This window comes from Xiphophorus hellerii, chromosome 1 (assembly GCF_003331165.1).
Source record: "Xiphophorus hellerii strain 12219 chromosome 1, Xiphophorus_hellerii-4.1, whole genome shotgun sequence".
Lineage (NCBI taxonomy): Eukaryota > Metazoa > Chordata > Actinopteri > Cyprinodontiformes > Poeciliidae > Xiphophorus > Xiphophorus hellerii.
The window spans coordinates 25,332,216-25,358,125 of NC_045672.1; the positions used below are offsets into that span (position 1 = coordinate 25,332,216).

The 25,910-nt window shown below is 39.3% G+C and overlaps 1 protein-coding gene across 2 annotated transcripts; it reads left to right on the forward strand.

Annotated features, from left to right (window-relative positions):
- LOC116707915 (PDZ domain-containing protein 4) lies at positions 1 to 25,641 on the forward strand. Of its 2 annotated transcripts, XM_032545654.1 has the most exons (8): positions 1 to 2,298; positions 13,239 to 13,292; positions 14,521 to 14,831; positions 15,910 to 15,997; positions 16,537 to 16,635; positions 16,712 to 16,774; positions 17,635 to 17,736; positions 20,347 to 25,641. In XM_032545654.1, exons 1-8 carry the CDS (start codon positions 2,239 to 2,241, stop codon positions 22,345 to 22,347), a joined length of 2,778 nt encoding a protein of 925 aa, XP_032401545.1. In that variant the 5' UTR covers positions 1 to 2,238; the 3' UTR covers positions 22,348 to 25,641. The 2 variants fall into 2 exon arrangements, with proteins under 2 accessions (XP_032401545.1, XP_032401622.1); XM_032545731.1 differs by lacking the exon at positions 13,239 to 13,292 and having other exon boundaries at positions 2 to 2,298.
- Positions 25,642 to 25,910: the final 269 nt, after the last annotated feature.

Below are 25,910 nucleotides of genomic sequence, written 5' to 3' on the forward strand. Positions count from 1 at the left end.
CAAATGAGGTGTGGGTAAAAATTATAGGGGGGACTAGAAGAGATTGCAGCAGCCCAGCCCTGAATCAGGAGAAACGGAGGGTGTGGAGGGGGAAAGAGACAGAAAACAGGAGTTGTTAGGTGCAGGATCCTGAAGATTTGGGTTTAGTTGTGTTGGTGCTGCGTGCAGATCTGCATCCTTCATCGCTGCTGGGAAACAAGTGCCTTTTGTGCCTCCCCCCTGCTGCAGAGGGGGGAGTGCGTTTACCGGCGTCCCCGGAGGGAGAAGGCAAGACGTCTCCAATCAGCCCTTAGAGCTTCCTCTGATCTTAATGGGCATTTATCACTGACCTGCTCACCACTCCAACCACCCGGAAGGTTCTCAGCGCTTTCACTTTGTTTATTTACTATAAAATCACACTTTGACGAGGATACGACAATCAGCCTGACCAGAAAAAAAGGGGAGGGATATCTGGACATGCTGGATTGTTTGTTCATAATGGACTGACTTTTCCACATGAATTTTTTTTTCTTTTCTCCAGCGGAGGACTCTTTTTCTTAAATGTACGAAGGCAATATTTACCCTGTCATGTTGTGTTTGTCATCCTGAAGGAGAGGCAGAGCATCATCCTGACAGTCATGTAGGGCTGACACATGTAGATAGATTTGAAGCAGGAGAAAATGGAAAAGGGTGACAGTTGGAGCACACTTGCCTGCTGAGCGCGTCTGGCGCCTCGCTCTCCAGAGTTTGGGGTTGTTTTGGCCGAGTTGTCATGCTTCTAATTGGACAGAGATAGCTTTCGTCTCAGTGTGTGGCTGGTGAGAGGAGTCAGAGTTTGGGGGATTACAGGCTTTACGCAAAAAGGAAACAGGTGCTGTGGAGCCTTGACTGAGGATTAGTTTGTGCGACCCTGTCGATGGACCTTTTAGACAAGATGATCCTCGCTCAAGGACTAAAGAAAAAGAAGGTTTAACCCAGACGATGAGACTCACAGGAAGGAGACAGGAGAGGAGCTTGCATTAAGATTGAGATCAGGTCCCTGCAAACTGTGAAAAGTGATGTCTTCAGGGCAACTATCAATATTGAGGGACATGTTTGCAGAACTTCAAGGGGGAAAAAAACCCTTTCTTCAATATGCCAACAAGTCGAACTGATCCATGAGCTGTTTTTTATTGATTTTCTCTCAACATCTAGAAGTCTTGTCTGATTACTGCTCAAGAGGTCACTAATCTAAACATAATCCATCACTAGTCTCACCCTGAAGCAGTTTGAGTACTGAGTGAGCCACGTCCGAGGACTAATGGAAGGGTACGATCAGAATATTGCTGAGATCCAGGGTAGGTGCAGTTAATATAAATGCCTTGTATTGTTTTGAATAAATAGTGGTGTGTGTTTGTAAGTAGAGCAGCTTGTAGCTCAAAGGATGGTGTGTCGCAGGTTACCTTATCTTCAGTGCACAGGAAAGGTTTGCTGCTTCTGGCTAATGGTGTCATGGGCACAACCTGACACAAAGCTTTCAATCCCACTCATGCCCTCAAGGAGTTTCAGTGCCGTTGCATTAAGAAATACCTCTAACCATATGCTGATCCTTAAGTAGATGACCAGAGCAAGACAGAGTGCTGACTCGGCTTTAAGCAAAGACACGTTATCTCAGCAAGCCTGGAGAGCAAAGCAGGAGGGTAGGACAATATGGGACTGAGGAGTATGAGGCAGCCTCTGCAAGTTGTTAGATGGTCTCATTGTTTGAACGTGTAGCTCTGTGAGAGTGGGGGAGTTCAGCCACAGCGGGCGTCTTCTGGGAGTAACTACTCGATGCTGCAGCTCTAGATCTCAATGACCCAGAGTAGCTGGCTACAGCAGGAGTTCTGCACTGTCGCGTTTGTCTGGGAGAAGCACTGACATGTCTGAAACTGGTGCCTGATTGATTAATGAAGCACAAACCTGCAGGACAATTAGAGTGTGAAGAGAGATCTGCCAATAAGCACACAGATTTCCATGGAAAATATCTGCAAATAAAATAATTTCCAACGTGTGAGCACAACAAAAGACAGGCGGAACAGTGACGCAGCCAATTAAACTGTGCCCTTCCCTGCTGTGGATGAGTTGCGTGTCACTCTGAAGAGGACTGGTGTTACACACCACAAGCCCCTGTGAATGAGGGTGGGGCTTTCCCACTGCCACAGACAAAGAATACTGCCTTAAGAACCGAACTTCGGTTGGAGGACCAGCAGGGTCCGTCGTTCCCTGCCAGCCGTCGCCATGGGGTGCAACATGTGTGTGGTTCAAAAGCCTGAGGAGCAATACAGGGTGATGTTCCAGGTGAGCGCTCTCCTCCTCTGAGCTAACACTGACTGCCTTGCAAAAGTATTCACATCCCTTCAACTTTTTACATTTTGGGCTGTTACAACAGCGTGTCGAACTCATTTTCACTTTGGGCCAATTAAAGATCATGAATGTCCTGCAAGGGCCAGTTGTGGCAGAATTTACTGACAAAACTACCCATTAGCAAACAGTCAAAACTATGAATAAAAAGTTGGCTCTGCATTTAATGAGTTAAATAATATTGTCATTGATGTAATTTGGCAGTTTACAGATAAAACCAGCTTTGACTTGATTGATAAAATGATGTGCACACAACTTTTATTTTGAAGGATCTATTTATGTAGCTATCTAGAGTCTAGAGCAGTGTTTCCCAACCCCGGTCCTCAAGGCACACTGTCCTAAATGTTTTAGAGGTTTCCCTGCTTTAATATGCCTGATTCAACTGATTGCAGTTCAACAAACGCCTGTTAATCAGTCATCAATTGAAATAAGCTGGAGTGAAGCAAGGAAATTCCTAAAACATGCAGGGCAGTGTATCTTGAGGACCAGGGTTGGGAAACACTGGTCTAGAGGGCCACATAAAAACTTCTGATGGACTGGATTTAGTCCCCGGGCCCTGAGTTTGACAACAACTAATTTCAATGCATTTTCTTTTACTGCCATTTTGTGGCACAAAGAAGTTCACAATTCTAAAGTGAAAGAAAAATTTTAGCTTTAATTTTCTGAATTCTTTATTGCAAAATCTAATCTATTTTGTATTCTAACTCTCTGAATTAATCCTTTTTAAAACGACACACTTAGAGACTGAAAATTTTACTCATTCTTTTGTGGAAAACAGCTGAAGCTCAGTCAGAGGCTCACCACAGATACATTTAAGTCAGGACTTTGAATGGGCCATTCTTACTTACGAGTGTGTTTTGATGTAAATATTTCCAGTGTAGCTGAGATGTTTTGAATGTTCATAGTCAGCCATTTGACCCAGAAAACACTGACATAAACCAAACATTAACATTACAATATCAGCATAAACTCAAAAAAGGCAACAGCAGCATCATTATTAACAATTTAAAAAAGAAGTCCTAGCAACACCATTAGTATCATGCTAACCACAGCATATAAGCGTCAAATAAACCACCTTCATACATTGATAGCTGATTTTAAGCAAAGAACAAATGAAAGCAGCGGATGAAAAAGTAAATTAAAAAGAGCAGAGCAATATGGCAGCTAAAACTAATAAAACGTACTGAGGAACAGAAGCTGTAGCTTACCGGTCATTTGGAAAATCCTTCGCATTGTCAGAATTCTTAGGCTTCCCCTCAACTGCCGTCGCCATTAGCAACGTTATCTCCATGGCAACGAGAAACTGGTATCTTCTATGACAGGGGCGAAATTCCGGGCGCCCCAAAGACGTTAAATTCAGTAATTCTGAGTGACTAAATGTTTATTATCTTTACCTATCAACGCAATTGGTTATTTAGCTTCAAGAAGAGCACTGAGTCTGTCGGCGGAAACTCACTGCTGATCATTGTTATTTTTTTCTTCCTTCTTCTAAATCTGTGAGGGCGGCGCCCCAGCGCCCCCTATGGATCACCCTTCAGTGGTGTTTAGAGTCCTAGTGTTAAGGGAACTCAACACGGTTCCTTCCAGAATTGCCCTGACTTTATCTCCATGCAATTTCTATCATCTCCAGCTTTTGCTGTTAATGGAGAAGTAAAACATCCCCACAATGTGACGCTAGCACAGCCATGTTTCATGGTGTGCATGTTCACAGTGATGCTACATGTTAGCTTTCTTGACCAACATGGTGCGTTCCCGGATCATCACGCCCTCTGAAGGCAATTTGTTGCTTGTAATGTAAGATGTGTAAAAGACAGGCGTTATGAATCACATGCAAGGCATTGTTATGGAGAGTCACACGTCACATGACGTGTTTTCCTCTTTAGCAGAACAAATCATTAATTTCAATAACCAACAGCTTTACAAGCTTTTTAAATCATTAACGCCATCTTGTCAGATATCTTCATGGACGGGAACAAAACAACACAAATGTAAGATCAAAACATCCTCATGCTATAATCTCTCATAACAAAATAAATCAAATTAAGATGGATTTTGGGTTGAAAATGAGGTAAAACCATTCTTTTGGCTTGATGCTCATCTCATTTTATTGTTTTAAATGCAGATATAAGCTCATTATCCCATTATCCTTGCTACTAATTGCTGCATGAAGCAGTCATTCAGCGACAATGATAGTGATAATTAGAATAATGATGCTTCACTGTGATTACGATAGCGTGAGAGCATCGTACGGCGCAAAAGTAGACGGAGCCTCAGAGCCAGAAGGATGGATGGGTTGTTAAACCGGGATAAAGTGAAGAGAGGCGTTGCCACGGTTACAGCCTCCCCAACAGAGACCTCAGTCTGCCTTTGAGTAAGCTCATCTGGCTGTGCTTTGCCACACAAACGTTCCTGCTTGGCGACCCGGTGACACATCCCCCAACCCTAAATAGATCTTCATCTTAACAGAGCATGAGAAACGCTCAGCACTCACGGTTATGCAGAGCAACACTTTTAGTATCTGTGGAGCCCCAGAGCCTCAGCTGGGGCTCTGTTGCATGTTGGACTTGGCTGCATCTGGTGCCAGAGGCAATGCCAAGAGAGAAAGAGCGAGAAACAGAGGAAGAGTCCAAGGAAAGGCAGGCTAATGAGATAAAAAAGGGAGCACAAACATGCAAATGATACTAGGAGAGAAAAAGGCCAAACTCATTTTTTAAGGTAGTTTTTAGTGTTACAGCTCGACCTTCAAAATAATTAATATGAATGCTTCGTATAGGAAGGGGGAATTAAAATACAAAAGCTCTGGGAGGGCCCACTAATCTTGTAGGTGAAGGCCGAGGAGAAAAATGGTGCATGGAGGCTGATTATGAATCCAGAAGAGGTTCAACATCAGCAACCGTATCTAAGAAAGAAATAAGACAAACAATCCCTGAAAGAGTCATCTCTAGCAACAATCTGCCTCTTTAAACGTCTTTAATATCCAGAAACTAAAAATGCTATTCATCTTTTTTGTTTGTCTGTGTGCCATGTCACTAGCGATGGACGATATGGACTTAAAGTTTTATCACAACATTCTGATTGAAACGATAAAAGTGACAATAAGAATGATTTATTACATCTTTTTCAGGTAATTGTATGACTGTGACTGTGTGTCACAACAATTACAGCCCCACAAATACAAATAATGTTCTTGAAAAACGTTCCCATTTGTAAATCTTTAGGACACCAGTCACATAAAGAAGTGTGATTTATGTCAATAATCAGAGATACTACGCTTGTGTATTTATTGATGGTTTCATCAAACAGAGGACAAAAAGGTAAAACTATCAATCCTGATAGTATTACGTAAAATCAACATTCACAATAATTAATAAACACAAAATATTACCAAAATCTTTACTTAGCATTCAGCTTCTACGCGCCACAAATCTGGAGCAAACTGCCGTAAAATTGCAAAACAGCCGAAACGTTGAGTTCCTTTAAATCTAAACTAAAAACCCACTTGTTTAGAGTTTCTTTTGAAACATAATTAATGAAACATTAACCAACATTTTGACGTGTAAAGACTTGTGGAAATGTAGTGTTTTAACTGTTGATTTTGTGTTTTTATGATGTAAAGCACTTTGAACTGCCTTGCTGCTGAAATGTGCTACACAAATAAAATTAGATTTATTACCAAGTATTTTCTCCTGAATTCTAATGCAAATATCTTTGTTTATTTGAAATAAGACAAAACTAACTTAGACGTAACCTTTCAGAAAGATATATAAGCTTGTTTTAAGTCTGTAATTCTTTAATATTGATTTTAAAAATTCTAGCTTCATTCGCAGATTATTTCACTTTTGGGAAAAATGTCTTATTATGGAGTGAAGTAATCTCAGTAGAAATTTTTTTTTGGAATCATTGATTTAAAACAGGTTCACGTATCTTGCTGAAAAGTTACTTGTAAGTTTGTTTACCTTATTTTAAATCTACAAATGTATTTGCACTGTAAGCTAAACAAAAAACACTTGGCAAGATTTTATGTTTTTGCAGTGAAACGATACAATAAACGCCCATCCCTATTAGCTAAAGTATGCAGCAAAACCCCCCCACAAATCTTTGGAGACGAAAGGTCAAAATCAAACCTTTGGTTCATGCAACAGATTTCCCCGATCTGTCAAAATGAGATTAACTGTGCTGCTGCCGTTTAGGAGCGTTTTCAGCTCCGGCTGACACACAGGGAGGCGTGGCGACGAGCAGAGTCCACAGCGACAGCCAGGAAGAGTGATGAAGCGTGGAGAGTTGTCATGTAGTGTGCAGAGCCACTGCAGGGATGTTGTTTGTGCAAGGTAAACAGATACTCTGGGATGGATTTCCACAGACAGCGGTCTGTTAGAGCTGAAGCAGCACTGCTGGCTGGAGGCAGAGGAGCGTGGGACAGCAGAACAAACGCAGATGGCATAATGAAGCAGCAAAAGAGCCTCTGGCTGCGAGTCAACATGCATTCAGATACTAATGAAAACTGGGCGGCTCGCAGAAGCCTGAGCTGGCACATTTTTAACTTAAAAAAACAAAACTATTAAACAGACGAGGGATGATCGTGGACGGCATGCTGCTTTTTTAAATTTAGTTTGATTTCTTGCATGTAATAATCAGAAAAACAGAAAATCTGGCTGTGCAGCCGCCTGATTAATGCTGATATCATGCCAAATAAAAGTAGACGTAATTAAATCTTAGCTTCATGGTTCTTCACGCTATGTTCTTCAGTTTTACAGGATCCAAGTTTGGGGCTATTTTTCTTTACTCAAGTGTAAAATTTAAACTCAAATTATGCTTGTCTGTTTTCAGACAATAATTACAGAACTTCACAGCTTAAGGCAACGTTCTGCTGTTAATTCAGGCCGTTAAATTCAACTGTATCTAAATGCTTCTCTTGCTGAAGGAATAAAAGTCATGCATTATACATTCAGCCCTTTGCTGCATATTCGTTTCTCTTTGGTTCTCGGCACCCATCGGCGTGCGTCCCATCGATACTGACTGTAGCCTCAGGTAGCAAAAAAGGAGAAGCTAATAAATTAGACACAGCAGCAGAACTGTACTGGAAACATAAAGCATATTGGTTTTTATGTTGTGTTTAGCACGCATTACCTGACCCACACAGACCCACACTGACACGACAAACCGGCAGCCGCTCCCTTCTTCTTCTCTCTCTTGGCTCTGTGTGGAGCAGGAGGCAGTTTCCATGACAACGCGTGTCGTTAAACAAACCTAAGTGTGCCGTCGTTCAGCGTGGCACGCAGAAACAAGCCGACGTTCGACCAGAGGTAAACACATCGGGATGAGTGACCTGCAGACAGATACGGGCTGGAAAAACAAACGGAGACAGAGACAAGAAAACCCGGCTGGAAAAAAATATTAACGCTGCAAAAACACAAAGTCCTACCAAGTATTTTGATCCAGTTTCTAGTGCAAATACAGCTCTGGAAAAAATGAAGAGCCCACTGCACTAAACCCGACTGAAAACCTCCTGGTTTTTCCACCAAATATTGATTTCTGAACTCTTCCTGAGTTAAAACATTAGTACTGTTGTTTCTAAATGAATATGAACTTGTTTTATTTGCATTATTTGAGGTCTGAAAGTCCTGCATCTTTTTTGTTATTTTGACCATTTCTCATTTTCTGCAAAGAAATAAAAAATATTTGCTTGGAATTTCAGAGACATGTTGTCAGTAGTTCATAGAATAAAAGAATAAAGTTCATTTTACTCAAACATTTACCTATAAAGAGTAAAATCAGAGAAAATGATCATTTTAAGTGATCTCTTAATTCTTTCCAGAGCGATATCTCGGTACATTTTTCAAGTAACTTTTCAGCAAGGTAACTTTTCAGCTCGTTTTAAGTGAATAATTTATTTATATTGATAAAAAATGAACTATTTCTACTGAAATTATTTCACTCATAACAAGACATTTCTCCCATGTTACAAGTGAAATCAGCCAATCAATAAATCAATATTAAGGATTATTTACTTTAAACAAGCTCTATATCTTGCTGAAAAGTTTCCTGTAAGTCAGTTTTGTCTTCTTAAAAGTGTACAGAAATATTTGTAAAAGCTGGTTATTAATTGCCAATATTAAAGGAAGCTAAACACACTAGCAACAACAATTATCTGCTCAAATGACAAGACTTAGAACTGAAACAACATGGCGGTGTGTTCACCGTCAAACTGGCAACAAATACATTCAGTTCCATTCAAACTGATTTGAAATTAAACATCATAACTCATATTGTCTAAGTATCTTCAAAGAATCATTGTGGATGACAACGAAGGGCTCCAGTAGCTGTCAGTCTTACAACGAATCTTGAATATGCCTCTGACTAAATACTGTGGTTTTATGACAGTCCAATGGTTGTCATGACAACGGCTCAACTTCCTGGCAGCAGCAACGTGTCATGGCTGACTCCATCAAACACTGCTAATCCACCACATTTGCTTTCTCTTTAAATTTCTGTCGACTGTTTGGTCAAAAAGCTGCTACACTGGAGTCATAATTGATCCTTATCTATTATGATCAATGGATGAGATTGATCATTTCTCTCTCTGTTCTTTGCTATTCCTGTCACGATAAACTGTCCCAGAATTTATTGCGATAAACGATAATATTGTTCAAGTAATGCTAGTGACATAGAAATGCAAAAACACATTCTCAAATATGAATAAAATTTTAATTTTAACAAAAAAATTTAACAAAAACAGAAACGACAAATAGAATGAATTATAAAGTCTCTGTAAACAAAGTTGTCACTTAAAAAAGGCTAGTTTGGGCTAAAGCACCAAACTGCGACTTTTATCATCCAGTTTTTGGTAGAAAGAGAGAAAAGACAAAAATAAAAAAATCATGCAAATGGAAAATATTGAGCTCATTTTAATTTATCATGCGATTAATTGATTTATTGCTCCTATTTGATCCTGAAATATGAATATATCTCCTGTGACTGTTCACATTCGTTACTGCCTTGATGTTTTATGACTCATTCACATATGATTTTAATTAATTTCTTATTTAATGGAAACACAACATCCGCCATCAGCAGAATATTAACGAACATTTGTAAGGAAAACGCGGCTCCTGCTCTCTGGTTTTGGCGGTTCTTCCTCTTCTGCTGCTTGGTGTCAAACAGCTGGAGCTGCAGATGGTCAGCCCAGTCCCCAGATTAATTGATTTTCTGAGGAGGTGACTGCAGCAGTCTTCAAAGCAGGGGAGATGAGAAAAATCAATTACTGAACAAGTGGAATCCAATGTGATCCTGGTGAGGATTTCTGCGCTTGTAGGAAAGCTGTTTGAAATGAACATGAAGCAAAACTCTGGAGAGGAAACGTTAGCATGTGACTTTTTTTTTTTATCCTAATGTGGCGTTGCCTGTTTTCATCTCAGCTCCTGTGATCGGTTTGCTCTTTAAAGGACAATTAGATAACAATAATTATGCAGCAGCCGTTTAATAATTTCCCAGGAGCTCCTGTTGGGAGTCTGTTTACCTGCAAGTACTCTTCACCTCCTTGTTTTCTTTGTTTCTCCCCCTTTTCTTCTCCCCGTTTCCTGCTAAACATTTCATGCTTTGCTTTTTTCACACTTTGAACTCTTTGCATTTCTTTCATCTCTCCACATCAACCCCACCCAGAGCTGCGCCGCCGCTGCCGGTACCACATGCCACCCACCCCCCAACACGGCGAATCCTCGAGTACTTTTTATGAATTTTAATTCCAGTTTTTTAACACATTCAAGCGTTGGGTGTGGAGAGCCGGGTGTTCATTATCTGGAAGGGGAAAAAAACATGTCTTGCTTATAAGTAGAAGATAGATGTGATGACCTACTAACTCAGATAATAGAGAACAACACATGGAAGCGGACTAGCTTGTAATGCAGAGCAACCATTATCCTCCATGAAGTCATCTTCAAAGCAATCTCAGCACCTCTCATTGATAATAAATGAGATCCCCCTTCGTTTTCTTCCATCAGTATTCATACCTGCCACTCATGACCACAGACCTGTCTACTAATGGCTTTGAGAGCAAACAGCGCTGAGGCTGAACACACCAGCCGACCACAACGTTTTTCCCCACATTTTCTTCTGTTATAGATTTATTCAAAGATATTTTGTGCATTTGTTTTCTTCACAAAAGCCTGTAAAATCAGTTTTACACATTTTACATACAAGGCGTCCTATTTTCTACTGTTGGATGCAGGGCCGTCCCAAAGCAATGCAAGCTAAGCAGCTGTTTAGGGTCCCCCTCGCCACCAGGGGGCCCCCAAGAGCACCAAACCACCATGACAGGATGGAAAAATACAGCTCTGGTAAAAACGAAGAGTCCACTGCACTGAACCCCATTGAAAACCTCGTGGTTATTCCACCAAATATTGATTCCTGAACTCTTCCTGAGTTCAAACATTAATATTGTTGCTTCTAAATGAATATGAACTTGTTTTATTTGCATTATTTGAGGTCTGAAAGCGCTGCATCTTTATCATTGACCATTTCTCGTTTACTGCAAATAAAAACAAAATTTTTGACATGTCAGTAGCACATAGAATAAAAGTCAGTAGTAGTTCATTTTACTCAAACATAGACCTATAAAGACTAAAATCAGAGAACTGATCATTTGGCAGTGGTCTCTTATTTTATTTTTATGGTAAAACAACTTTTGTGTTGTTTTTGTAAATAATAATGATTAATCTCTTCCTGTTGATGGCTGCTGCCATTGTTGGGGAAAATAAATGTAATTGAATGTTTCAAATAGTTAAAATAAAATGGCACACTTAAATACCACTTTAAATTTTAAAATCCAAATGATTTTTTTACTTTGTTACTCCTGTAATGTTAAAATTAATAGTCATAATATCACTGGTATAATGTATGCTAATTACAAATGATACTAGGTGTGTTACAGATATAGAGTAGCTTAGGAATCATAAATCATCTGGTGTTGACATGTTGGTATGAGCCCTGAATTTATTTATGTATTTAACATTGAATATGAAAAACTTCATATTTTCACAAAAATATGAAGTTAATACTTCATATTTTTGTATGTCCATGCACAATTTTATCTTATAAATTTACACAAACGTCTGAAAACGTGTTGCTGATTGTTTGGTGTATTAAAATAGGTTTGTATTGTGGAAAAGGTGAGGGGATGCAGATACTTTCTGTATAAAATCACGAATGCAAGGCAGAAATATTTGCACAATGCAGAACATACAGATAACAGAGTACTAATTCATTTCCTCACCAAACTGCCATGTTGGCTGCAAAGCATCTCATTTGCTGCGAAGAAGCTCATTAAGACAGACAGTAAGATTTATGGGGGAACATTAGCGCAAGGAAGGACAAACACACACAAGGAGACGGAGCGGCTGAAATAGATGGAGGCGGAGGAGGGCGAGGCGTCGGTTCCTCTGGGAGGGGACGGAGCCGACAGAACTGCTGAGGCAGCACAGCGAAAGAAACCTAGAGTCCAGAAAGGCAAGAGAGAAAGAAAGAGGGGTGTGGGGACAGAAAACAAGAGACGAAAGGAGAGAAATATAGAGACACATACAAAATAAAAAAGAAGTGGAAAATATCAAGGGAGCAGGAGCCGAATGTGGCAGGAAAGTTTTTTCGCTTGGCTGCACATGGGAACATTGATTTGACATGCAATTACTGGAAAGGGGACATGAGATGAGAGAGAGGGAGAGGAGAGGAGAGGAGAGGATGAACGAGAGACGTGGAGTCGGTGACGTTCAAGGTCAGCAGCTGAACGTTCGAAGACGGGCTGAATCCCGACTCATTTTCGGTCAAAAATGTGGCTCAATATGTCAGTTTAAATCATCAGTTCTGCCCGTTTCACCAGCTGCTTCAGGCTGATCTGAGCTAACAATGAAAACACTTTAAAATGGGACCTGTTGTATTATTTTATGGTGCTGAGTTAAATCCCAAAGCGTAGCCGGCAGTGACAGGAATACGACGGGTTATAACCATAAACCAGCAGAAACAAATCAAAAGCACGGATTATCAAACTTCATTTTCTTACAAGGTGATGTCTGTAAAGTTACACTGCAAAAAATTAACAACAGGTTTATTTAGCCTGTTATATAGAAAAAAAATTTAAATCACCTTTTTAAAATCATACTTTCACCATATTATTCATGCACTTATAAACGTCAAAGTTTCAAACTAAATATTGAATTAACAAGCTAAATATTTATTTTAGAAACAATTTAGCTTTGAAATTAAATATTTGTGTTGCTGACTAAATATTTAGATCCAAACTAAACATTTTATTTCCAAACTAAAATTGTAATTTTCAAACTAAATATTTATTTTCAAAATTAAATATTGAGCTCAGTCAAAAATATTTATCAAACACGCTACATATTTAGTTTGGAGGTTTTCTACAAAATTTCAGTCTTTTTGTCATAAATTTCTGACTTTTGGAGGAATGAAATGTCCTTGTTTTTTTTCTAGAAAATTTCTGATAATCTAAAAATGTCAAAGTTTTTTTCTTTCAATTTTTTGACTTTTCCAGCTCAAAAATGTGTTTTTTTCGAGAAAATTTTGAGATTGAACTCAAGATTTCTGAGGTTTTTCTCACAAATTTCTGACTGAAACATCTTTGTTTTTTCTAGAACATTTCAGAAATTAATCTAAAAAAATTCAGTTTTTTGGCAGAAGTTTATTTTTATTTATTTTTACTTTATTTTCTGTCTACAATGGTCCTAATATGTTGTCGTATTCACATGCTTCCTTTATTGTAGAAATGTTGGGTCTTTTTAACCTTGGTTATCTCCTTTACTACCTGTTATAGAAATCTATTCACTAAAGCTACATTTTTATTGCTTTTTTTCTGTTTCTCTTTGCAGAGGGGTCATGTAGGCAACATGCTGTGCTCTTTTGACGCTGATGGTCGATTAAAGGTCTCTTTCATTTACTTTCTGAACTACTGCTTGATGTTTTCTGCTTGCGGTTCTTTCAGAAAACTGGCACTTGGCTAAAGCGTACAAACAAGGTTACGGTTTGTTTTATTGTAGGCACAGTGGCAGGTTTTCATGTGAGCCATTTAAAAGGAGTAGCATTACAAGAAGAAAATCATATGTTACAAGAAAATTCTTGTAATACTTTATTTATTTATTCTACTGTAACTTTTTCTCATCTTCATAGCGTGGCCCTAATAACAACAGTGTAATTTCAGAAGTTTTCTTGAAAAAACAAGCTTGGAAAGTTAAAGATATGCTAGAAAAAAATATCTGGGAAATTTCTGAGTTTGAAAAGTAAAAAATTTGCAAGAAAAAAAACATTCTAGAAAATAAGTTGGAAATTTCTGATGAAATTTGCATGAAAAAAAGATTAATCTCAGAAATTTTATAGAAAAACTTGGAAATAAAACAATTTCTGAGATAAATTTCAAAATTTTCAACTTTTGAAATTTGTTTCTTGCAAGAAAAACTTCTTTTCTTTTTCTTCTTAACTTTTGAAACTCGGTTTCAAAAGTTAAGAATTTAGAAATTTTCTTGTTTTCTCTACAAATTTTCTGAGACTTTGTGGCAGTTCTCTTCTTTTTTTTCTTTAATGGCCCTGATATCTGTATCTAATACTCCATCATACTATTTATATTCATTGAGTGAATGAAAGAAAAATTAAAACCTCCAGCGGTGTCGGGCCGCCCTCGCAGCTCAGCGCCGCTCCGACCTCCTGGCGACCAGCGGGAGCTCCAGCGGTCAAATGCGAAGGCTGTAAATGGCAAAAATGGGGTCAATCAGAACTTGAATCCAAAATGGCCGAATTCCTGTTTGACTTGCAATATGACATTAATTGTATTTTCTATGCGTCTTAGGGAGATCTACAAGTGTACCAAATGTCATGTCTCTACGATGAAGTAAGGTCAATGCGGAGGGTTTTTTGAAAGTTACTAGGTGGCGGCGTTGAGCCGTTTCTTTTGCGACTTTTGAGTATTTGAATACGATAAAGCTCCCAAAAAGCCCATTCCTTAGGGGGGCAGAATCGTAATAAGAAGAAACGATACGATTACAATAGGCCTTCACAGCACTTCGCTGCTCAGGCCTAAATAGGAGGAGATGAAATGACAAGATGAAATGGTTGTCGTTTTTCAAACCGATCTGTATTTATGCTAATTTTCTGCTGCAGGTGAATGCGAAGGAGCTTTCTCGCCTGTCTGGAGATCCCACCCTGGACATACGAGACCCCCGGCTGTCCAGCATCCTGAAGCGGGGCGCTCGGAGACGCGCGGCCCCGACTGCGGCCGCCGGGGGCCCCGTGGCGGTGACCATGGGCATGGCCGACTGCGTGGACAGCTGCACCCAGACGGACATCAGCTTCCAGCATATGTTGACTCTGGGCCGGAGCAGAGAGCATCCCTGCGGAGCGCCGCCCCCACCCGACCCAACGCCCTCCCCGCCGCTGCCCCCGCTGCCGGAGCCATATCTGTTCAACGAACTGTGAGTGGGAATCGCTCGATACAGGGTGTCCAAACGTTTGGTCACATGGGCCAAAACTGTGGAGTCAAAAGTATGACGGCGTAGTGGAGCCATTTTAGATAGAAAAAAAAAAGTTAATTTCCAAAAACTCAGAAATTTTTAGATTAATCTTATAAAATGTCTAGAAAAAACAAGAAAATTTCTGACCTCCGAAAGTTGAAAATTGGCACAAAAAAAAGATTAATTTCAGAAATTTTCTAAAAAAAGATATATAAGAGAAAGTTTGACTTTTCAGAAATTCTTAAGATTTTACTAGAAAATTTCTGAGATTAAGTTTTTCTAGCACATTTTTTACTTTAAGCTCGGAAATGTTCTTGTTTTTCCTAGAATATATATAAGATTATAAGATTAACAGCCCTAGTATGTCATCATACAAATGTACTGAAAAAAAAAAGATCTAGGAAGGATTTTACACATTTGCTGTAATAATAAAATGCATTTACTTTTTAAATTATTTTAGGCTCCGTCAAACAAATTTATTCTCTGGTGTAAGAACAGGATTTGGGTCATTTTCTTTCAAAACACTTGCTATATTTATCTAAGTTTAATAAATTGAATAAATCTTGATTTGGGTGCAGCAAAGTTGTCTTTTCAATAAAACAATAGATAGCAAGGCTCTACTTATTATGGAAGTTTGTAAACATGTTGTGTTGTACTTAACTTTTTTCATTGTAAGAAATTATATTGGTAATAATTTTACCCTTATTCAAAACAAGAGTTTAAAAAACTAATTTGTATCATTGTTGAGCTGCAGCTAGAGCCACAATAAAAATCTAAGGGACACAAATGGCCCCTGGGCCGCACTTTTAGACACTCCTGTTTACTAGGTCTCTAATTGTATTATCTACAACAACTCTTTGACAGATTTCGAATTAATATAAGTTACAACAATGTTTAATTTACCTTTGGGATCAATAAATTAGTTTTGAATTTGAAAAATATTCAACTGAATATTGTTATTTTGGTCCATTTTAATACACATTTGAGGCCAGAAGCTGCTCCAATTGAAAGGTATTTTCCTGAATGTTTTCGTCCTCAGCTTCTCGGAGCCTGTGTACTACGACCCCACCGACTACTTCGACATCAGTCAGCACGAAGTGGACAGAAACGACGAGCTGGAATACGAGGTCAGGGATTTTTAAATCGAGTTAGCTAGTAACTGGCTACATTTACTTTGATAACTTTTTGGAAAAAAAATCCCTTTAGGAATATTTTTACTATGTTGCACTTTTTAACCTTTACTTGAATAATTTTATTATTATTATTATTATTACTTAGTCGAGTAAAATTCCTGGATATTCAACCCACTGTGAGTAACTTCACTGAATGAAGCAAAAAACTCAACAGAATCAACTGACTCACTCACTCTTTGGTTACCTAGCAACTCACTCTGTGGTAACCTAGCAACAAGTAACTGCAGTAGCAGTTTAAGATTTCATCATGGTGCCTCCTGAGTACTTAAAAATTACAAAATAACAGTATTTCAGATATTTAAAAACAGAAAAAAAAACGAATCAATGATTATTCAACTGATATGAAAGGCTTATAGCTTAATAAGTTTTTTATTTGTGTCGTCGAGTCCTAAGTAGAAATATGTTTAAGTAGTGCTGTTCTTCCTTGAGTACATATTAACCATGACCTCTGACCTCCCCTTTACCTGCTCTAGGAGGTGGAGCTGTACAAATCCCGTCAGCAGGATAAACTGGGTCTGACGGTGTGCTACAGAACCGATGATGAGGAGGACCTTGGGATCTACGTGGGAGAGGTGAAGTCAAGAAAAGTTATATTAGTTAAATATTTTCGATGATTTTGTGGTTTTTAACACCTTGTTATTTTATAAGGTGAACCCAAACAGCATCGCTGCGATGGATGGACGGATCCGTAAAGGAGACAGAATACTACAGGTGTAAACCTTTGAATTTTTTTCATATTACATCTACCAACTTCAATGTGTTTTATTGGGGTCTTAGATGGTAGACCATCTCAAATTAGACCATACTTTTTTACAAATAAAAATCTCTGGTCTGCACTTTCAGAATTAGTTCATTTTTTAGCTTAATTATTTAAATTTTAATGTTAATGTACTTTTTTCTAGGCTATTAAACTCTCAGTAAAATAAATCGCAAGTTATTATAATGTGTGAATACTTAAAGTGGTTAAGTTAGGGCTGGGCAATAAATAAATAATAATATATTAATATCAATAGATAATACATCTGATGGAATATTCACTGAACTCCGATCCATAACTGCACAGCATTCTGGGAGATGTAGGCAGAGGAAATATTTTAGATTCTCAACCTCTCACGGCCAGCTAAGAAAGGTTGGTGGAATCAACTAACCTCACTCACTCTTTGGTTACCTAGCAACTCAGTCATTCTATGGTTACCTAGCAACAACTTGTCGAGTAACTGGCGCAGCAGCAGTTTTTAAGTTCCGCCATTTTGCTTAAAAATAAAAACCAACATTGTGGAGTGAAAACTGTGGATAAAACAGGAAAGATCATCTCACCATTTCAGATATTTAAAACAAACACAAAACATTTTTTTAATCAACAATTATCTATATGAAACGCTTATACTGTATATTGTCCAGTCATAGGTTAAATGTATGATTCCTTTTTAGGCTCTGTAGCTTAGAGTATCTTTTATGAATTCCTCCTAAATATGAATCCATGTCCAGTTTAACTGAATCCGTCTTTGGCTTCTGCTGCCTTACATTATCTGGAATAAGCTCATAAAGTCATCCTCCTCTTTTCCTCTCAGATAAACGGAGTGGACATCCAGAACAGAGAGGAGGCGGTAGCTATTCTCACCAGAGAGGACAGCACTAATGTCTCCCTGCTCCTTGCAAGGCCTGAGATAGAGGTGAGGAAATTGAATATGCAGTCTTTGGGGAAGAGAGCTGCGAGACTCGATTCTGAATGTTGAACTGGAAAGACGTTTTTCTCAGTTCCTCTTACAGTTCATGTAACAAGATTAGGACTTAAACAGTTAATCTGATTAATCGTGATGAACCGATTATTGAAATAATCATCAGTTAATTTAATAATCAATTCATCGTTAATGGAGTATATAAACGTAAAAGTAGACATTCTGCATAATTAAGTAAAGATTGTACAAAAAATATACAGATTTTGCATTTAAAATTAAAAAACGTATCGATTGTAATAGTTTTAACCAGTTTTTTCAACTGGTTTAAATTCTGTAAAAAAAACTAATCTCTTAAACACCTTTTACGATCTAATTATTATTCAGTTTATCCATAATAACTCAACAGATTAGCACTACATTTGATTGATTAATTTTCACATATTGATGTTCAAAGTACTTTTTTTTAGCTTGGCAACAAATAATGATGACGCCGATATTAAAGAAATACAAATACATTATTGCATTTTAGAAAAAAATAATAATTTCTTATTCAAATTAGAAATTTAAATGTTTATTTCCACGTTTTAATGTATTTCTAATATTGTTTTAAAAAGTTTAAGTGGTTAAATGAAAAATCAGCAGTATGTGCCATTTTTTAATCCAATTAATCATCAGAACAATAGAGAGATTAATGGATTACAAAGATTAATTGTAGCCCTAAGCCAGATATTAAATTACATTTTAGAAGACAACATCCAATTGAAAGAGGAAAAAGAAACATAATTCTTTGTCTTTGAGTTGTCTCTTTTGCAAATATGTACACAAAAATGTTAAAAACAAAGATGGTATACAGAAACAAGGACAAATAGTGTAGTGGAACTCACAAGGTCACTTTTAACAGATTATGAGATCCTACATAAGCAAAACTCCTCCGCCAAACTTTTTCTGCTGAATATAATTACAGAGACATGCAGTGTTTACGTGAGCACAGAAACATTTGTATTCGCTCTGTGCTGCAGGGCAGATTTAAAAGTCACTCATTAAAAACAGAGCAGGTCAAACACAGAGCACAAATAAACTCTGCTCTCTTCCAACACCAGTTTGAATATATGAAGACGAGTAAATACCCGCGAAGGTCTTATAAGATCTGTATTGGCGGGGCATTGTCCCACATTAAGATTCAAGCCGGGGAGAGCGGTAGGGAAGGACGAATAATCATCAGAGGGAAACGCAGAAGAAGAGATTAGAGCTTGATCTGATGGTGAGGAAGATGAAGAAACGAGGGGTTTTGTTAAAGAAGAGGATCAATACAACACGTCTAGCAGTCTGCATGCAGTTCACATTTATTTATTTTTTTCTATTTGTTTTTTATCACCCCGCAAGGGGTCTTTTTGTGGGCTCTAATGTCCCTTTTTCAAAGTAGGCTGACAGGAAAGGGGGAAAGAGAGGGGGGAGTCGAACCCGCGACAGCCGCGTCGAGGCCTCTGAATGTGGGTCGCGCTAACCCCTCCGCCACCACGGCACGCCTGCAGTTCACCTTTAAATCAAACGAATTAGACAGAATCTGCAGAGAGGAGGAAGAGGAGGAAGGGAGGAAGGTGTTTAAAGTACTTTCAATTTATTACATCAGCTTCTGAATTAAACTGCAACCTTAAAAAGAAGAAACTGCATAAAGTAAAAATATTATTTTGTCTCATTCTTACATTGAATAATAAAAAGTCTTCAATAAACCCTTTTTTAAAATCTATACCATAATAAATCGCTTTATCTTTCAAATTATTCAATAGAAACTGAACTGGTTAAAGTTTCTCAGACCTTTGGCGCCACCTGGTGTCAGAAAGGACAGCTACTCTCATTTAACCGATAAGAGAATTGCAGACTGAATTGAAGAGTTACAATCACAGCTGTTGTTTTTTTGTCCCCTGATTCCAGGCCGAGTCATTTCCCAAAATGGGAATTTGTCAATAGAAGTTCAATACTTTAATAAAACCAACACAATCTAAATCTGGGGTTTGACGACGAGCATAGATTTCACTTTTATTCCACAAATAAATCTAACCAGACATGTCTCTATTTGAAGTCAGCTAACGTTAGCATGTTTCTCCCTGTTCTTCTCCTGCTTCAAAAGTTTAGCACTTTGCTTTGAACCCTAAGGATAATGATTGGGATGTTAGTGAAGTTCTTGTGTATGTGAATTCAGATTAGTGAGAACTTTAAGCAGAAGACCGTATGTCGTATACATTAGAGTTAATCCCGTGAACAATGGTTGCAGGATGTTTTGAATGACACTGATGGTCCACCAGTAGAGTCTCTAGATGTTAGTACAAGTAAGATATGAGTCAAATTCTATATTGGGTTGCCAGTTGAAATCTCTTTTAAGTTATATTTGATAAAAACGGCATTTTATAGCAACTGAAGATAATAGTTACTTGATTGGAGAACATATAAGACAATACTATCCCTTTCACTGCAAATATTAGGAAAATGTTTTCATTTTCAATTGACTAGATGCGTTACTAATCTATTATTTCTTCTATGTCTTCCTTTCTCAACACTGAACCTCTCCTCTGTAATGCAAAAAATTTAAATTCATTAACTGGCTAGAATGAAAACCAGCTGGATCCAGACGAGCTGGAACTGGAGCCTCTGGACAACGATGTTCATTTGAGCAGCAGTACCATATTGAGGAGCAGCCCTTCCGTCCAAGGTGCAGGACAAGTCAGCGCTGCGATCGGAGGTGTCCTCTCCAGTCACAATCACGCTCACTTGCTGAGCAGAGATTCTCCTGATTTGCTCCTGACTGTCCTGAGTAACAGCCAGGAGTTGGACAGCGGGGTTGGCCGGACAGACGAAAGCACACGCTATGAGGAGTCGTCAGAACACGACCTACTAGGGGATGACCACACCAGTGCCTCCAACACAAACACAACCAACACACCTGGAAGCATGCGAAAGTTCTTGTCGGGCAGAGGGGACACCCCACCGTTACTGCACTCCCAAGACCTTCAGTTCAGCACTGACTCTCTGCTAGGACTGGACTGCTTCAATGGAGGAGGAGGCCTGGAGCTGGTGGAACGTTTAGAGAGGAGCTACATGGCAGATTCAATGCGGATGATGATGCCTGGGCTAACCGAAGAAGAGTGCGAGCGATACAAAGAGCTGCTGGAGATCAAGTGCTTCTACGAGAAGAACAGCAATGTTCCGGGGGTGGAACAAGAGGAAGGGGATGTGCCACTGGACGAGAATAGGAATGAGAGTTTGACGCAGCATGAGATGGCCCTCATAGAAGAAGAGCTGCGCCATCTGGAGTTTAAGTGTCGCAATATCTTGAGAGCGCAGAAGATGCAGCAGCTGAGGGAGCGTTGTATGAAGGTTTGGCCTCATGAAGATAAAAATGGAGCAAGTGCAGGCACTGGGTTAGGAGCTGGGCGCTTGGAGACAAATGGTTCTTTGGTGAGTGAGGAGTCTTGTCACCAGGCTCTATCAGACATCAACGAGCTTCCTGAGAGAGAGCGCTCTGATAAAGACAGCACTAGTGCCTACAACACTGGGGGAGAAAGTTGCAGGAGCACGCCTCTGGTCAGTGAACAGTACCCGTCTCTGTCCACTCAGAGTCTGGAGGGAGGACAGTCTCCTCTTCCACCGTCCACCAGACAAAAAGAGAGATGGGATGGGATCCAAGCAAACTTAAACCAACCATACTCTCCGCAAACTCACCGGAGAGGAAGTGAGGCAAAGACATCCAGCCCGGGGGTAAAGGTTAGGTCATTGTCCCGGGACGTAGGAAGTAGGAGGGGCTCGGATGGGGGAATGAGACGCAACCCTAGAACCAATGGGACAGCTGAGAGAGCCGGCGGACGCAGCGCAGAAAACAGCCCATATCTGTCCCGCCGTCAGACGGACGTAAAGCCCCCACAACGCTACCTGAGCTGCATGCAGCTGAGGACACCCTCGGCCTCCGAGCACCTGGGTGGACTCAGGAATCTCCCCAAAGAGGGCACTATAGAGTTAGGAGACGATGCGAGTCCAATGAGTTTGGGCAGCACATGTAAAGATGTTCCCCAGATTCCAGATGGCATTCCCTCAGCGTTGTCCCCTCCTCTGCTGCCCGCTTCCCCCAGAATGGAGTGGAAGGTGAAGATCCGCAGCGACGGCTCACGCTATGTGGCCAAACGACCCGTGAGGGATCGCCTCCTGAAGGCTCGTGCCATAAAGATCAGAGAGGAAAGAAGCGGAATGACGACAGACGATGATGCTGTGAGCGAAATGAAGATGGGTCGCTACTGGAGCAAAGAGGAGCGAAAGCAGCAACTGCTGAAAGCCCGAGAGCAGCGGCGGCGCAGGGAGTTCATGATGCAGAGCCGTCTCGACTGCCTCAGGGAGCGTGATAGGGAGCAGGGCGGCAGCGCGGCAGGTCAACAGGGGGCGCCACAGCAGCAGGAACCTGCATCCATACTGGAACTCTGCCACCGGAGGAGCATGAAGAAGCGCAGTCGGAGAATCCTGGACAACTGGATCACTATACAAGAGCTGCTGGCGCATGGGAGCAGGTCTGCAGACGGGAAGAAAGTCTACAACCCCCTGCTGTCTGTTACCACAGTCTGAGCCGTTGTACACACGTAGCCGGGTCTTTATAAAAACAAATATCTCCGCCACATAATTAAAAAAAAATACCGCACACACAGGATCGGTTTAAGAAATATGTTCATCTGCATGAACTCACTAAATTACTCCACTGTGCGTTGTAGTAAACATGCCACACCCATAGGGGGCAGTGTATTGCAAAGCTAAAACCTATATCAGCCAATCACAATACTTCTCAAAAAGCACAACTTCCTCTTAGGAATTAAATATGATGCCAGAAGGTTCATTTATGTGGACAGAGAAACTACTTTTAAATACTGTTAGTGTTAGAAAATAAAGTTTCTAAAATACAAGACAATGTCGTTTGGGATTTGCGTCAAAGCAACTAACAGCAATGAATGGCATGATTGGATAGTTGTTGTAAGGCAGCTGATCTTTGGTCTCTGATAGTCATTTTTCTACGACAGGGTATTACAGCCATACTGAGAAAAAGCAAAAAAGGAAGAAAATCACGAGAAAAAGTGATAACATCATGACATTAAACTTGTACAAGAATGAAGTTGTAATGTTACGAGACAAGTCATAAAGTCGTAATATTCTAACTTTATTCTCATAATATGACTTTATTCTTGTACTTATTCTCGTAATTTTATGATTTTATTGTTGTAATGTTTTGGGGGTTTTTTCTTAGTGTTGCCCTAATTCTCTGTCGAATTTCTCCTCCATTGATGGCCAAACAATGGTCACATGTAAGATTAGCACAACATTATTTATCACGGATTGTAATGCATGTACCTCTAAATCTCCGGTTTCCAATTCTCAAATTTCCACTTTGTTCTAAATTTTTATTAATAATAGTTTTTGATGATATCACACTGAGTTTATGTGGAAATTGAAAGGCCAAATCGCATAAAAATCTATTCAATTTCCCAGAAATCCGGCTACGTGTGTTACTAGATGGGCAATGAAAAGAGAGTGTTAGAAAGAGATAACATAATTTGGCACACAACAGGCCCAAGTAATAAAAACAAAACTTCTTCCAAAAGCGCAAGAAAATATACATATATATATACACTGTGAACATAAAGATCAATTTTAAGTATCCTGTAGCAATTCCAGCGCTAGAGACAAAGGGAAAAAAGCACAGATTGTGTTCAATAAAACATAACACAATGCTACATACCACGATCACACCAGCTGCTCCTCAGAAGCTCGCCAATAAAAACAGCAATGTTTACAGGTCTTGAACACCTTTTTATAATTAATGGAAAATGGGGCCAAGAACAATGCAGCTGTGAAAGAAAACATTGAAGAAAAATCACTTGTGTGCCATAAAAACTGGACAACTGGTGTCCAAGTAAGACTTTTGCAAGTAAGACAACTTTTTCTGCTTGGCTGCATCTTTTGTAATATTTTTTGCTGTGTTCGTGTACAACTTTCACCAGTTTGTTTTGTTTGTTTGTTTTTTAACACGTTATCTAAGCACAGACATCTCTTGGACACGAGGAGCTGAGCCGTGCCTTTGTTTCAGGCAGAACTGACTGTAAAGCACAAAAGAAAAAAGGCTGGACCAGTTCAATTTTTCATTAAAATCAATGTAAAATGCCTCCACAAGAAAAAGAAAAAAGAAAAGAAAAAGATTTAGGTCATAAATATTGTTGACCTTTTAATAAGCACAGACAAGATGTTGACATCATCACCTGAAGAATAGATTAGGCAATTTAGATTAACATTATCCAAAGAACTGGGTATTTTTGCTCTGTTGTAGCTCTTCTTGCAATTTTAACTGATTCATAAGCTAAGGAACAGTGTTTTGCACAAGTATTCATACATCCCGATTTTTTCCACATATTCTCCCAATAAAAACAGAAACTCTGCAGCTGAAATTAGCATCTGTGATCTTGCCACAAGCTATCAATTGGATTTACAGTTGACTGGGTCAAAGGTCAACTGTTACATTTCTAATAAAAGGTTTGTTTTATGCTTCAGTTTTTTCAAGCCAACCAAAAATGTACATTTTGGTCTCACCTATGACATACTTTTGATTTTTGAATGATGAATTGTGGTCTGTGAAACTCCCTTTCATAATCCAAACCAACTTTAAACTTCTCGACAACTTTATCCCTGACCTGCCTGCTCCATTTCTTGGTCTTCACGATGCTGTTTGTTCACTTTCAAAGAGACTGGATTTACACTTACATATATATATATATCGCTAGCTAATTAGGTAGCCTGGTAAAAAAAAAAAAATTAAATTAAAAACAGTCCATTGTTCTACACTATTTTACTATTTGATTCAAAGTTCGTACATAATCTGGACCCTCGACTATTCAGAAACGATTGCTTCGTAGTTAAAGTTTTAAATTTTTACCCAATTGCTAATGGTTACTTTCCCCGTGACGTATGTAATGCGCCAGTTCGACGTTCCGTAGCGTACCGGAAATTGCCTGAGCTGTAAACAACCACCCTTTGCTGCAAAGAGAGACGCGTCGGACCGAACAAAGATGGCCGTTACTGTTAACTCAGTAATATTTGGAACCGTGGCCAACGCGGACTGAACGGCTTCGCTCACTTCCTCCGCTACCGTTGCTAAAACTACAGGCTGAATTATAAACCAGCGCAAAAAACAAAAAAAATTTAAAAAATCTACGTCATCGTTTACAATTTCTTCTTCTGTTCGCTGATTGGCCCGTTTGAAATTCTACCAGATGAATCCACTTTCATGAGAGAAATGCCGGAGGGAGAGGTAGCTTTCGCATTACAAGTTTAACACAAATACACTCTGCTTTTTTATATTATTATTTGCTATTAGGAGACCTTCCTGTTTAAAATTGTCAACTAATTTGAGTCTGAAACCACATAAAACACACCGATATAAATGCTATAAAAGGCATGAATACTTTTGCAAGGCACTGCAAGTTCCCGCCCTGAAGATGATGCAGTTCTCTACTCCCGCAGACCAGTTAGGGTATTGTTTATGACTGTGACCAGGGCTATTCATGGATTCTTCAAGCTATAACTCACCTAACATCTGCTGCACCTGCTGTTTTCTGAAACTTGCTCCTCCTATATGGAGTATCTTCTCTATTATACCCGCACAAATGCTGCTTCTTTCCACTAAACTCGTGCATGTTTGATACAGAGAGGATTCCCCACCCATGCGCTTCAATATTGAAGGCTTTTACTCTAATTGTGTACGTCTTTCTATGACTTTGCTGAAGTCCTAGCATAGAGAAAAGAAAAACACGTAATTGTTAAGTGTTGTGATGTGTCTGCAGTTTGAAAGCTTTTATAAATAAATGCTGTGAACATTAAGACTATGTCCGTTCATTTCTCCTGCAGATTGTAGGGCTGGGTGATAAATCGATTTTAATTGAATATTTGGAAAACCGGGATTTTTTTTCACTAATGCGATTCTTGGGTTTCCATAGTTCAGTGATGTCAGGGCAACCAGGGCCGCCATCTTGCTTAACAAGCCTGTTTTACAGCTTCTGGTTATTTCGACTTTGAATTCAGGTCAACTCTACAATGGGATATTGGGGCCAATCTAATTTTTTTGTTTGTTTTTTAAGTACAGGAATAAA

What these genes read in the sequence shown, in the direction of transcription:
- LOC116707915 (XM_032545654.1), top strand. Translation starts at nt 2,239, where the DNA reads ATGGGGTGCAACATGTGTGTGGTTCAAAAGCCTGAGGAGCAATACAGG. An exon ending in TTGGGATCTACGTGGGAGAG is followed by an intron (nt 16,636 to 16,711) that starts GTGAAGTCAAGA and finishes TTATTTTATAAG; the next exon opens with GTGAACCCAAACAGCATCGC. An exon ending in AAGGAGACAGAATACTACAG is followed by an intron (nt 16,775 to 17,634) that starts GTGTAAACCTTT and finishes TTTTCCTCTCAG; the next exon opens with ATAAACGGAGTGGACATCCA.